The sequence below is a fragment of the Hyla sarda genome, chromosome 6 (genome assembly GCF_029499605.1).
Source record: "Hyla sarda isolate aHylSar1 chromosome 6, aHylSar1.hap1, whole genome shotgun sequence".
In the NCBI taxonomy this organism is placed as follows: domain Eukaryota; kingdom Metazoa; phylum Chordata; class Amphibia; order Anura; family Hylidae; genus Hyla; species Hyla sarda.
The window spans coordinates 26,269,024-26,282,365 of NC_079194.1; the positions used below are offsets into that span (position 1 = coordinate 26,269,024).

At 45.2% G+C, this 13,342-nt stretch overlaps 1 protein-coding gene across 1 annotated transcript in view; it reads left to right on the plus strand.

The window, feature by feature from the left end:
• SLC30A7 (solute carrier family 30 member 7) overlaps positions 1 to 13,342 on the plus strand; it is a 40,404-nt gene that overhangs the window by 13,387 nt on the left and 13,675 nt on the right. The window contains exons 4-7 of the mRNA XM_056523382.1: positions 4,007 to 4,094; positions 9,879 to 10,011; positions 10,430 to 10,684; positions 13,010 to 13,057. Of these exons, the coding sequence (XP_056379357.1) occupies positions 4,007 to 4,094; positions 9,879 to 10,011; positions 10,430 to 10,684; positions 13,010 to 13,057 (524 nt within the window). The remainder of the gene's footprint in view (positions 1 to 4,006; positions 4,095 to 9,878; positions 10,012 to 10,429; positions 10,685 to 13,009; positions 13,058 to 13,342) is intronic.

Consider the following 13,342-nt stretch of genomic DNA (forward strand, 5'->3'; position numbering starts at 1 on the left):
GAGGCACACTGGTTGGGGAACACTTTGGCAGATCCTAGTGATATGCCATTACTTTACCAGATTTTTTTTAAATTCCTAAAGGAGTCATGCAGCACCTCTTCTCTTTTTCACCCAAACCCTTTAAAGGTGTATTCCAGTGAAAAACGTTTTTCTTTCTATCAACTGGCTCCAGAAAGTTAAACAGATTTGTAAATTACTTCTATTAAAAAAAATCTTAATCCTTTCTAAAATTATCAGCTGCTGAAGTTGAGTTGTTGTTTTCTGTCTGGCAACAGTGCTCTCTGCTGACATCTCTGCTTGTCTGGGGAACTGCACAGAATAGAAGAGGTTTGCTATGGGGTTTTGCTCCTAAACTGGGCGGTTCCCGAGACACGTGTCATCAGAGAGCACTTAGACAGAAAAGAACGACTCCACTTCAGAAGCTTATAAGTACTGAAAGGATGAAGATTTTTTAATAGAAGTAATTTATAAATCTGTTTAACTTTCTGGAGCCAGTTGAGATATAGATATAGATAGATAGATAGATATATAGATATATAGATATAGATATATATAGATATAGATATATATATATATTAAAATTCCTGGATAACCCCTTTAAATTCTTCTGTCGATCCCTTTTTAGATGTTTTTTTTTTATTTATTTTTATTTTATGAATACATTTTACTGTATCACAATTACATCTGTTTGTGCAGTGATATAAATGTTTGCACGTAAAATAATTCTCCGTGTACTTTTACGTGGAAACTATTTGCTGTGCAAACAGACGAAGTTAATGTGAACCTGCCAGGTGGTGGTTGCTGCTGTGACAACAGGATACGATAAAGGGGTTTCTGAGTAAGGCCGGTTTCACACATGTGTGTTACATGCACATTGGGTTACGGCTGCTAGTCCCCGTCCATCCATACGATGTCCTGACAGCCCCGGACTGGCAGCCGTAATACGCCAATGTTAAAACTGGGTAGACTAAATCCTGGCCGGACTCCTGGAAGAGACAGTGAGAGTCCTGCTGACCCCCCACCCACACAGGAGGATTAACAGCCGGCTCTGTACACGCACCGATACAGGTAAAACTGTCAATCATCCTGTGTGGGCGGGGTCAGCTGGACCTCCGGTCTCTGCTAGGAGTTCTGAGGGTTTTTATTTTTATTTTTTTTTAGGTTATGTTCATGGGGCAGAAAATTCGAGCATTGATTTCAATGGGATTCTGTTGCACTGTGCACATCCCAATTCCAGCGTCTGCAGAAAGAACAGGCTTGTCTATTCTTTCTGCAGATTTCTCTTAGAAATGCATTGCCGTCTATGAGATGGCGCATTTCCTAACTGACATTGCGCAAATTCTCTAAATTATATAAACCCAAATCTGTGTTTCCCCAACCAGGGTGCCTCCAGCTGTTGCAGAACTACAACTCCCAGCATGCCCGGACAGCCAACGGCTGTCCGGGCATGCTGGGAGTTGTAGTTCTGCAACAGCTGGAGGCACCCTGGTTGGGAAACGCTGACCTCTATATTTCACTAATGCTCAGGTTCTGTGTTATTCTGCCCTCAGTGTTGCATAACTAATCTGATGGATATTTATTTTTTTTTTTTACTTTTTTAATTGCTAAATATAGGCAATTTTAAGGTTTTGTGTATATTGTTTTATTAACCTATTGGGGCCTCTTTATAAAAAAATAAAAAAAATTATTTTGCCAACAGCCCACCCCTGACCCAGTTGCTATACGCTGCCTGTACACTTAGCTGTGTACAGTAGCAGAGCTGCGCTGTCTGTTGACTTTGCTTCTCCCTTTGATCTGTCTAAATAGCTTTAACCCATGCTGTACCTGGAGTTACAGACAGTCTGGTACGGCGTGGGTTAAAGCTATTTTAGGCTGCATTCACACTTCGTTTTTACATTATGGCCGCTGAACTCTTTACTTTAATGAGCCGACCGGAGTCAAACGTTGACTCCGGTCGGCTCATTTTTGACACGTATGCGGATTCCTGACCGAACCTTAAACCATAGTATACTACGGTTTTAGGTCTGGTCACAAAACCGGACACGGGTCAAAAATGAGCCGACCGGAGTCACCGTTTGACTCCGGTCGGCTCATTTAAAGTAAATGGAGTTCAGCGCCGGTCCGGCGGGGGTACAGGAGAGCCCGGTTTGCCCCTCCCCCAGCCAGATCCGGCAACCGTAATGTAAAAGCGAAGTGTGAATGCCGCCTTAGACAGATCCAAAGGAACAGAAGGGCCGATAGTCCAGCCCTGTTACTGCCCATACACAGCCGTAGAATAAACCAAATTGTAATGTGTAAGGAAATAGGTTTTCGGAAACCTGTGGAGCGGCGGAGACGAAATCAAGGAGCCCCAGCACAACTGACAACATAGGGGTGGCCATTATACTGTTTATGCCCAGTCTGTATGGTCATGTTTATGCTCAGTCTGTATGTTCATGTTTATGCCCAGTCTGTATGTTCATGTTTATGCCCAGTCTGTATGTTCATGTTTATGCCCAGTCTGTATGTTCATGTTTATGCCCAGTCTGTATGTTCATGTTTATGCCCAGTCTGTATGTTCATGTTTATGCCCAGTCTGTATGTTCATGTTTATGCCCAGTCTGTATGTTCATGTTTATGCCCAGTCTGTATGGTCATGTTTATGACCAGTCTGTATGTTCATGTTTATGCCCAGTCTGTATGTTCATGTTTATGCCCAGTCTGTATGTTCATGCCCAGTCTGTATGTTCATGTTTATGCCCAGTCTGTATGTTCATGTTTATGCCCAGTCTGTATGGTCATGTTAATGCCCAGTCTGTATGGTCATGTTTATGCCCAGTCTGTATGGTCATGATTATGCCCAGTCTGTATGGTCATGATTATGCCCAGTCTGTATGTTCATGATTATGCCCAGTCTGTATGTTCATGATTATGCCCAGTCTGTATGTTCATGATTATGCCCAGTCTGTATGTTCATGATTATGCCCAGTCTGTATGTTCATGATTATGCCCAGTCTGTATGTTCATGATTATGCCCAGTCTGTATGTTCATGTTTATGCCCAGTCTGTATGTTCATGTTTATGCCCAGTCTGGATGTTCATGATTATGCCCAGTCTGGATGTTCATGATTATGCCCAGTCTGGATGTTCATGATTATGCCCAGTCTGGATGTTCATGTTTATGCCCAGTCTGGATGGTCATGTTTATGCCCAGTCTGTATGTTCATGATTATGCCCAGTCTGTATGTTCATGATTATGCCCAGTCTGTATGTTCATGTTTATGCCCAGTCTGTATGTTCATGTTTATGCCCAGTCTGGATGTTCATGTTTATGCCCAGTCTGGATGTTCATGTTTATGCCCAGTCTGGATGTTCATGTTTATGCCCAGTCTGGATGTTCATGTTTATGCCCAGTCTGGATGTTCATGTTTATGCCCAGTCTGGATGTTCATGTTTATGCCCAGTCTGGATGTTCATGTTTATGCCCAGTCTGGATGTTCATGTTTATGCCCAGTCTGGATGTTCATGTTTATGCCCAGTCTGGATGTTCATGTTTATGCCCAGTCTGGATGTTCATGTTTATGCCCAGTCTGGATGTTCATGTTTATGCCCAGTCTGGATGTTCATGTTTATGCCCAGTCTGGATGTTCATGTTTATGCCCAGTCTGGATGTTCATGTTTATGCCCAGTCTGGATGTTCATGTTTATGCCCAGTCTGTATGGTCATGATTATGCCCAGTCTGTATGGTCATGATTATGCCCAGTCTGTATGGTCATGATTATGCCCAGTCTGTATGCTCATGTTTATGCCCAGTCTGGATGTTCATGTTTATGCCCAGTCTGGATGTTCATGTTTATGCCCAGTCTGGATGTTCATGTTTATGCCCAGTCTGGATGTTCATGTTTATGCCCAGTCTGTATGTTCATGTTTATGCCCAGTCTGTATGTTCATGTTTATGCCCAGTCTGTATGTTCATGGTCTATGATTTGCGCCTTGTATTGATTTCTTTGCTCTGTTCATCTCCAGGTTTGTACGGGCAGAAGTCCTGGCGGGTTTTGTGAATGGTCTCTTCCTGATTTTCACAGCCTTTTTTATCTTCTCAGAGGGAGTGGAGGTAAGTACAGTCCAGTCTTAGCAAGGCTTGCAAATTATCTTAAAGGGGTACTCTGCCCCTAGAAATCTTATCCCCTATCCAAAGGATAAGGGATAAGATGTCTGATCGCGGGGGCCCGCTGCTGGGGACCACTACGATCTTCTTGCTGCACCTGACGTTCGCTTAGTGTCAGGTGCAGCGACAGGGTAAAGAATGTGTATAGGTAAGTCATGAGAAATAGCTGTCGGCTGAACAAGTTTTCACTATACAGCTGTGTAGGGTGTATGGCCTCTAATCTCTTAGGCTCCTTTCACACTGTTCATTCATCCATTTTGAAAATCGTCCGTTACAAAATCCTGTTAAAGTCTATGGGATTTTTACATTATCCGTTTTAACCCGTCATAGCCTGTTATTAACCTGTTAAGGACCAAGGGCGTACCTGTACACCCTGAGTCCGCTCCCGTTCTATAACATGGGGCCACGGCCAGCCTCTAACAACGGCTGGGACCTGATCGCTATGCCGCGCGCTATGAACCCTCTAAAGTGAAAGTAAAACCATGCCGGTTAGCTCAGGGGTCTGTTCGGGATGTCCACGGTGAAATCGCGGCTTCCCGAACAGCTGTGACACAGCAGGAGGGTCCCTTACCTGCCTTCTGGGGTCCGATCGCCGAATGACTGCTCAGTGCCTGAGATCCAGGCATGAGCAGTCAAGCGGCAGAATCATTGATCAATGGTTTCCTATGAGAAACCAGTGATCAATGTAAAAGATCAGTGTGTGCAGTGTTAAAGCTCCCTATGGAAGCTTTAACACTGCAAAAAAAAGTGAATAAAGATCATTTAACCCCTTTCCTAATAAAAGTTTGAATCACCCCCCTTTTCCCATAAAAAAAAAAACTGTGAAAATAAAAATAAACATGTGGTATCGCCGCGTGCGAAAATGTCCGAAATGCTGTCACGCCCCCTCCCATAGACTTGCATTGAGGGGGCAGGGTGTGACGTCATGAGGGGCCGTGGCTATGATGTCACAAGCTGTCGGCTCCAGCGTTGGAAACAGTTTGTTCCAAACGCTGAGCAGCTGAGTACCCCTTTAAGTCATGTAATCTCGTGCTCTCTTGTAAAATTATATACTCAGTCTGGGATTTACTAAAGTTTTGATAAAGAAATGAAATCTGCGCCCTTTATTTCTGCTTATAAGTGCTCTCTGTTTCCACCATGACTGGTGTCTTTGTACTTTTATCTTGTTGTTTGTCATTGTAGCCGATGCAGGGTTAGATCCTGTTTAAATAGGATCTGCTGGAGCCGATACAGGCAAGACCTGTTTGGTTCAATGATGTTCTTGATCTTATGTAACCATTGTAGCGCTGCAGTGATGCGGGGACACCTAATTTCCAGGACGCCGGGTCACATGGTTAATCTGTCTGTATACAGCCTTCCATATTATCACATTATTGCTTATATGAGCAGATCTTTGACCTTTTATATAGTGTAGAGCAATTGGCCAGAACAGGAAAACCACCAATCGGAAGTGAACACAATGTTTAGGATCGGTCTGGCTAACATGACAGTGGCGCCTGTCAGTGGTGGGATATAGTTTGGTCAGATCTTTAAAGGGGTATTCAACTGGCTCCAGAAAGTTAAACAGAATTGTAAATTACTTCTATAAAAAAAATCTTAATCCTTCCAATAATTATCAGCTACTGAAGTTGACTTGTTCTTTTCTGTCTGGCCATAGTGCTCTCTGCTGACATCTCTGCTTGTCTTGGGAACTGCACAGAGTAGACGAGGTTTGCCGAGACAGGTGTCCTCAGAGAGCAGAAAAGAACAACTCAACTTCAGCAGTTAAAAAGGATTAAGATTTTTTTCAATAGAAGTTCTTTACAAATCTGTTTTAACTTTCTGGAGCCAGTTGATATCTAAAAAAAATTTTTTTACTTGAAATACCCCTTTAAAGCAGGAAAAATAGACAAGTGAAAGGGACTTTGACAAGGGTCGAATCATGATGTGTAGATTCTGGGGTCAGAGCATCTTTTTGGGGTGTTCCTGATGAGTAGTGAGTACAGTGTTTTCTAAAGAGCATGCCTCCAGCTGTTGCAAAACTACAACTTCCAGCATGCGCTTTCCTCCCATGCCGGGAGTTGTAGTTTTGCAACAGCTGGAGGCACGCTCTTTGAAAAACACTGGGTCAGTACCTCATCAAGTCCTGGAAAACTCCTGCACATGCACCTTTGTTTTACCTTAACCACCTTGGACATTTATATACATGGACGAGTATACACATCCATGGTTCTCTTGGGTACTGCCCAGTGTACCCACAAGATCGCGGCAGGGACTCGGCTGTAACACACAGCAACAATCACGGGGTGCTGCTGCTTACCTGGGCAGCCGGGGGTCTGATAAAGACCCCCAGGTCTGCCCTGGTAACTGCCTGATATGCTGCCTGTCAGTGCTAAACTGGCAGGCAGCATATCACTACAATGCTTCGGAATACTAATTATTCCAAAGAATTAAAAAAAAAAGTGTAAAAAAAAAATAAATGTATTAAATATAAAAAAATAAATGCATAATGTGTAGGATCACAAGGCGCACATATTACATGCTTTGGATGTCCCGCCAGCAGTCACAATAGTTCCTTCCCCGCTGCGGCTGGGTAGCTCTGTGTATCCGCTCGTAGCGGCTTATTTCCTACCACTAGTCACGAGCGGACACACTGAGCTTCCCAGCCGCAGCAGTGACCTCACTCTTGTGACTGCCGGCAGCGCATCCGTGGTGTGAAATACGCTGCGGATGCGCTGTATGTGACAATACACTTAGTAAATTATTTTTTTCTTACAAAGGCCCCGTTCATACTGCGTTTCAGCAGTATGTCCGTCAGCATCACGTTAAAAGTGATGCTGAGGTATACTGTAGCAGCCCTATTCATTTCTGAAGGAGACTGCTACAGTATAGGTTTGCATCCCCTTTTTGACATGACTCCATGTCAAAAAGGGGACACACATACGGACACACATACTTCAGAAATGCAGTATGAATGGGGACTATCACCCAGCACACCGCCACCTAAAGCCCCCCCCGGTGATGGATATATACGCCATGAGAGGGTGCTCATGATTAATATATCCATCAGGAACTTTAAAGGGTTACTCCGCTGCTCAAACTGTTCCGAACACTGGCGCCGGGAGCTTGTGACGTCATAGCCCCCCCCCCATGACATCATGCCCCGCCCCCTCAATGCAAGGCTATGGGAGGGGGCGTGACAGTTGCCACGCCCCCTCTCATAGACTTGCAATGAGGGGGCGGGACATCATGAGGGGTCGGGGCTATTACATCACAAGCTCCCCGCTCCAGCGTTCAGAACAGTTTGTTTCAAACGCTGAGCAGCGGGGTACTACTTTCTGTCACAGACATCTGTGGGTCACTGGTAGCTGACCAAGGAGCGATCAGAGCGGTCCCTGGTCCAGATAATACATATTTTTTTCTAAGACAAAATCTTGTGGTCCACATGGGGTCACTTGTAGGGGTGCTGTATTGTTCTGCCTGCTCCGATCCTATGCAGGCATGAAGTGGGGTCTATTATTCATATATTGATGTCCTGAAAGCCAAAGGGGGCTCCTCATCATCTTGGGCCTACCAGGCGTTCAAGCAAACAAATATGGCTTAAGAAGGGGTACTGCCCAGCCCGGGACGAACAGCGTAAAAAATGATGGGGCACATTTCCTCCATTTCAGAAGCGACGTACCAAAATGATGTCCCCCAAATAAAGAATTTGTGGGAAAAAAGCTGATTTTCAAATTTTTTTTCCCACTGACTTTTAAATAGTTCTAGCCACACAGTAAGGGCTCAATGTACTTACTTTTGCCCTAGGTGTAGTTTCCAAAATGTAAGGGCTCAATGTACTTACTTTAGGGGGTGTAGTTTCCAAAATGGGGTCACTTGTGGGGGTTCTGTATAGTTCTGGCAGCTAAAACCCTTTGCGGTCTGTATACCAAATGTGCAGTATAATGCCACCTTTGACCTCTCTGTACAAAAGTTACATTATGTATGTGTGTATGTTAAAATACCGTATAGACTCGAGTATTAGCTGTTCCGAATATAAGCCGAGTCCCCTAATTTCACCCCAAAAACTTAGGAAATGTTATTGACTAGACTATAAGCCTAGGGTGGGAAATACATCATCCTCCCCCCCCTCCGGTCATCATCCCCCCCCCCCCCCATCATCCACCAGACCCCCTTCGTCATCACCCCCCGTCAATCCCTCTTAGTGGTCTTCAACCTGCGGACCTCCAGATGTTGCAAAACTACAACTTCCAGCATGCCCAGACAGCCATCTGCTGTCTGGGCATGCTGGGAGATGTAGTTTTGAAACATCTGGAGGTCCGCAGGTTTAAGACCACTGCGGCCTTCGTCATCATCCAGACCCCCCTTTTGTTTTCTATTCACCTCCCCAGTTTCTCTGTGGGAAGGAAGGGTGATTTGGTTCAGGCCGTCCATCTTTGGCCATCTATTCTGCCGGGACCATCTGGTGGGGAGGGTTAGTCGTTCCGGGCTGTCAGTCTTCACTGGGAGGCCCTCTTCTCCGCTCTAGGCCAGCCACAGACTAGTGACGTTGCCTTGACGACGACGCGCAGTGATGTCCCTGCGTGGTGGCGTCAATGCAGCGTCACTAGTGGAGAAGAGAAGAGGGCCTCCCGGTGAAGATGGACAGCCCGGAACGACTAACCCTCCCCACCGGACGGTCCCTGCAGCATAGATGGCTGAAGATGGACGGCCCGGAACCATCCCCTCACAGCTAAGCCACCCCTCACAGTTCACTCGAGTATAAGCCGAGGGGGGTGTTTTCAGCATAATAAAAATAGTGCTGAAAAACTCTGCTTATACTCGAGTATATACGGTAGATAGATATAGATAGATATTCAGAAAAAAGCAGAACTCCAGGATCCAAAGATACACGATCAAAGAAAGCGACAGTGGCACCTCAGATAGGGAAAAAAGAGGGTCTTTATTCACCCCAATGTACAGTGACGTTTCAATCATTTTAAAGCGGTGATAGTTATGATGTGAGACCATCGAAAAATTGCTGCACGTTGGGGTACATAAAGACCCTCTTTTTTCACTATTTGGAGTGCTACTGTCTTCTTCTTTGATTAGATATACAGTGGTCCCTCAACATACGATGGTAATTCGTTCCAAACGACCCATCGTTTGTCGAATCCATCGTATGTTGAGGGATCCGTGCAATGTAAAGTATAGGAAGCTGTACCCGTCGCTCCGGACCAGGTCCTCACCGCTCCTGATGCTGTCCCAGGGGCTCCCGATGCTGTCCCGCTGCTCCGGTGTCTTCTTCGCGATCCTCCGGTGTCTTGCGCATTTTCTGCAGGGTCCGGGCCTCGCTTTCCGGTGACGTTATTACGCTGCTGCGCCGGCGCGGCGTGCGTAGTGACGTAATAACGACGCCGGAAAGCAAGGCCCGGACCCTGGAGAAGATGCGCAAGACACCGGAGGATCGCGAAGTGGACCCGGAGCAGCGGGGATAGGTAAGTGAACCTGCTGGGGCACATTACACTGCTATGCGACATCAGCTTAAGCATTTTGCGCTGTCGGATAGCAGTTAATGCGATGGCCCCGACATATAAAAGGATCGTATGTCGGTTTTATCATATGTCGGGGCCATCGTAGGTCGGGGGGTTACTGTATAAATATAGATGAATAGAGATAGAGAGATATTATATATACACACACACACACAGTGTATAGCGATAGATAGATATCCATCATTATTTTATTACATTTATTTTTGTTTCCCTTCAGAGAGCCCTGGACACCCCCGAGGTCCATCATGATAGGCTGCTCCCAGTATCTGTCCTGGGATTCCTTGTAAACCTTATTGGAATATTTGTGTTCCAACATGGCGGAAATCATCATGGGCACTCACATGATGGCGGTAAGTTGTGTGCAATCACTTTGTAGCTACATTTCTGTTTTGTCTGGAGAATAGCTCATACGGTATATACACTCTTGTTACGCAGCAACTCAAGTCTGCCCACTGTCCTGATATTTTGCTACAGTGTATCAGTGTATCAGACCTGTGTAGAGGAAAAGTGGTGCAGTTGCCCATAGCAACCAATCAGATTGCTTCTTTCATTTTTAAAGAGGCTTGTTAAAAATGAAAGAAGGGATCTGATTGGTTGTTTTGGACAACAGCACCCCTCTGTGGGTTTCTAGCTATTGCATGTGATGGACTGTTATATTTTTATTTTTTTATTTTTTAGCTAAATAAGAATGCGCCTTCCACTCTTCCATTGGATGTGGCGTACAGCCAATACACGTTTTCAAAGCAGTGTAACCTTAATCTTTTCCAGGTCACGGGCACAGTCATTCTTTATTTAATGGTTCCGTGAGTCAGGGGCAAAGCCATAGCAGTGGACATGGGCACAGTCATGGCGGAGATCATGGGCACAGTCATGGCGGAGATCATGGGCACAGTCATGGCGGAGATCATGGGCACAGTCATGGCGGAGATCATGGGCACAGCCATGGGGGTGGTGGTCACGGACACAGCCATGGAGAAGATCACAGCCATAAACATGGACTTGGATTTGTTTCCTCATTCTCTGGTATGGTAGCAACAATTTTTTTTTTTTAATGGCACCAACATATTCCACAGCACGTTACAGTACTGAGTTAACGGGGTACTCCGGGGAACTAAACCCACAGCCCATCCTTTCCCTCTCGCCCAACTATTTGTCTAAATATCATTCATTAGCTATATAGAGCAGTTTCCCTCTTTGAGCTGTCACTTACATGCAGGGAGTGAAAGAAAGACGTCATAATCTGATCCTGCGTGTCTTTGTGTAAACCCCTCAATGAGATCTAGCCCCCACCCTCCTGGAAGACAAACACCACATGATTTCTGGCTTCACAGCCACACCTCCCCTCCCATTCCTGTGCAAGGATTTTGCCGGCAGAGAAGTCTCCTTAGAACAAAACACTGCTCTTTGCCTGCTGTAGATCTAATCACTGACTGCTGCCTTTCAGAGCACCGTATGATTTATTGGTGGGGAGAAGGATAGTTTGAAAGAAAAGACATGTACAGTGTGTTTACAGCATGCACACAGATAGCGAAAGCAATTGGCTGGCAGCCATTACACAGAGCCACACTGACTTCTGGGAGTTGTAGTCTGGGCTGCAAGCAAGGAAAAAGAATATTTAGGAACCAGGGGCCACAGGAGCTACCAAAACATGGATAACTACAGGGGACACAGAACAGGTAATGTGGTGACTTTGGGGCATTTTTATTTTTCTTAACTTCCCTGGATCACCCCTTTTAAATGTACAAACAAGATCAGACATATGAAGGCCCTGCTTACAGGAGATTACAATATGTGAGGTATGATGCATTATATTACGTGTTGTCAGCCCTTATGGATGCAGTTTTGGCCAGCCTTCAGCAGAAAGCAGGTAAATGAGGTCCTGCTTTTTTTTGTTTTTGCTGAGCTTAAAGCAATGTTCACACGGCCGAAAAATGTGCGGAATGTCCTCCAGAAAATACATGCGGACATTCCGCACATTTACTCGAATCGGTGGCACTAAAACCACTTGGAAATGCGCTGTCTCCATAGACAGTAATGCATTTCCAAGCGGAATCCACAGATACATGGAACAGGTTCAAAATTTCTGTGGATGCCAAAATCGGGATTTCCACACCAGAGAACTCTTCTGCGGAAATTCCGCCGTGTGCACAGTGCAGCAGAATCCCATTGAAATCAAGGGAACTCTGCTGTAGCAGATTTCCGAGCGGAATTCCACTTGGAAATTCCGCTGTGTGAAGATAGCTTAAGAGTGTTCCCCATTATCAGTGATGGCTTATTGGTTGGATTGCTATAACCCACTTTTTCCGGCAATCTCCAGCCTGTTTGCCAAAAAGCCAAAAGCGGCGTTATTCCCATTGACCTTAAAGGGGTACTCCGCTGCTCAGTGTTAGGAACAAACTATTCCAAACGCTGGAGCCTGTGGCATCTGTCACGCCCCCTCCCATAGACTTGCATTGAGGGGGCGGGGCTATGACACCATGAGCTGCCGACTCCTGCACTCGGAACAGTTTGTTCCCAACGCTGAGCAGCAGAGTACCCCTTTAATGAGAGTTATGCAGACAGCGTAGACCTGCACGCTACTCTGTTTACGTAACTGTGTATATAGAATAGTTCAGGGGCATCATATCTGTTAACTCAGAATGTATGTTACAAACAAAAGTTGCTTTGCAGGTGCGGCCATGGTTCTAATGGGTTAAGCTATATTCTGCATAATGAACATAAAAGCAGAATTATTGAAACTCTCAGGAGGTAGTTTGTTGATCATCTCTGTATAGTGTGCATGGTCAGGACAGTAGTTTGTATATACAGAATATATTGCATGTGCTTAAAGGGGTACTCTAGTGGAAAACTTTTTCCTTATCAACTGGCTCCAGAAAGTTATACAGATTTGTAAATTACTTCTATTTAAAAATCGTAATCCTTCCAGTACTTATCAGCTGCTGTATGCTCCAGAGGAAGTTGAGTTTTTCTTTTCTGTCTGACCACAGTGACACCTCTGTCCGTGTCAGGAACTGTCCAGAGCAGGAGAGGTTTGCTATGGGGATTTGCTCCTACTCTGGACAGTTCCTGACATGGACAGTGGTGGCAGCAGAGAGCACTGTAGTCAGACAGAAAAGAAATTCAAAAAGAAAAGAACTTTCTCTGTAGCATACAGCAGCTGATAAGTACTGGAAGGATTAAGATTCTTTAATAGAAGTCATTTACTAATCTGTTTAACTTTCTGGCACCAGTTTATTTAAAAAAAAATAGTTTTCCACCGGAGTACCCCTTTAAGCTGCTACTGTTAATCCGAAGTATAGAAGATTGCAGAGATATTACATCTGAAACTTACATCTGTTCTACTTACAGATCAACCACCTGAGGAGCATAGAGGATCCAGCAAACAGATATTAGAAGGTAAGTGGAGACACTGATTGTTACATTTATGGCTAAATTCACACTTGTGTGGAAGATCCATAGCAGAATCTTTTTAAAGGAGTACAGTGACCCCCCCCCCCCCGACCTACGATGGCCCCGACATACAATCACTTCAACATACGATGGCCTCTCAGAGGCAGCATCAACATACGATGCTTTTGTATGTCGGGGCCATCGCAAAAACGGCTATCCGGCAGCGCAGACTGCTTCAGCTGCCACCGGATAGCCGTTTACGGTGCCCCGTGTGGTCCGCTGACGATCACT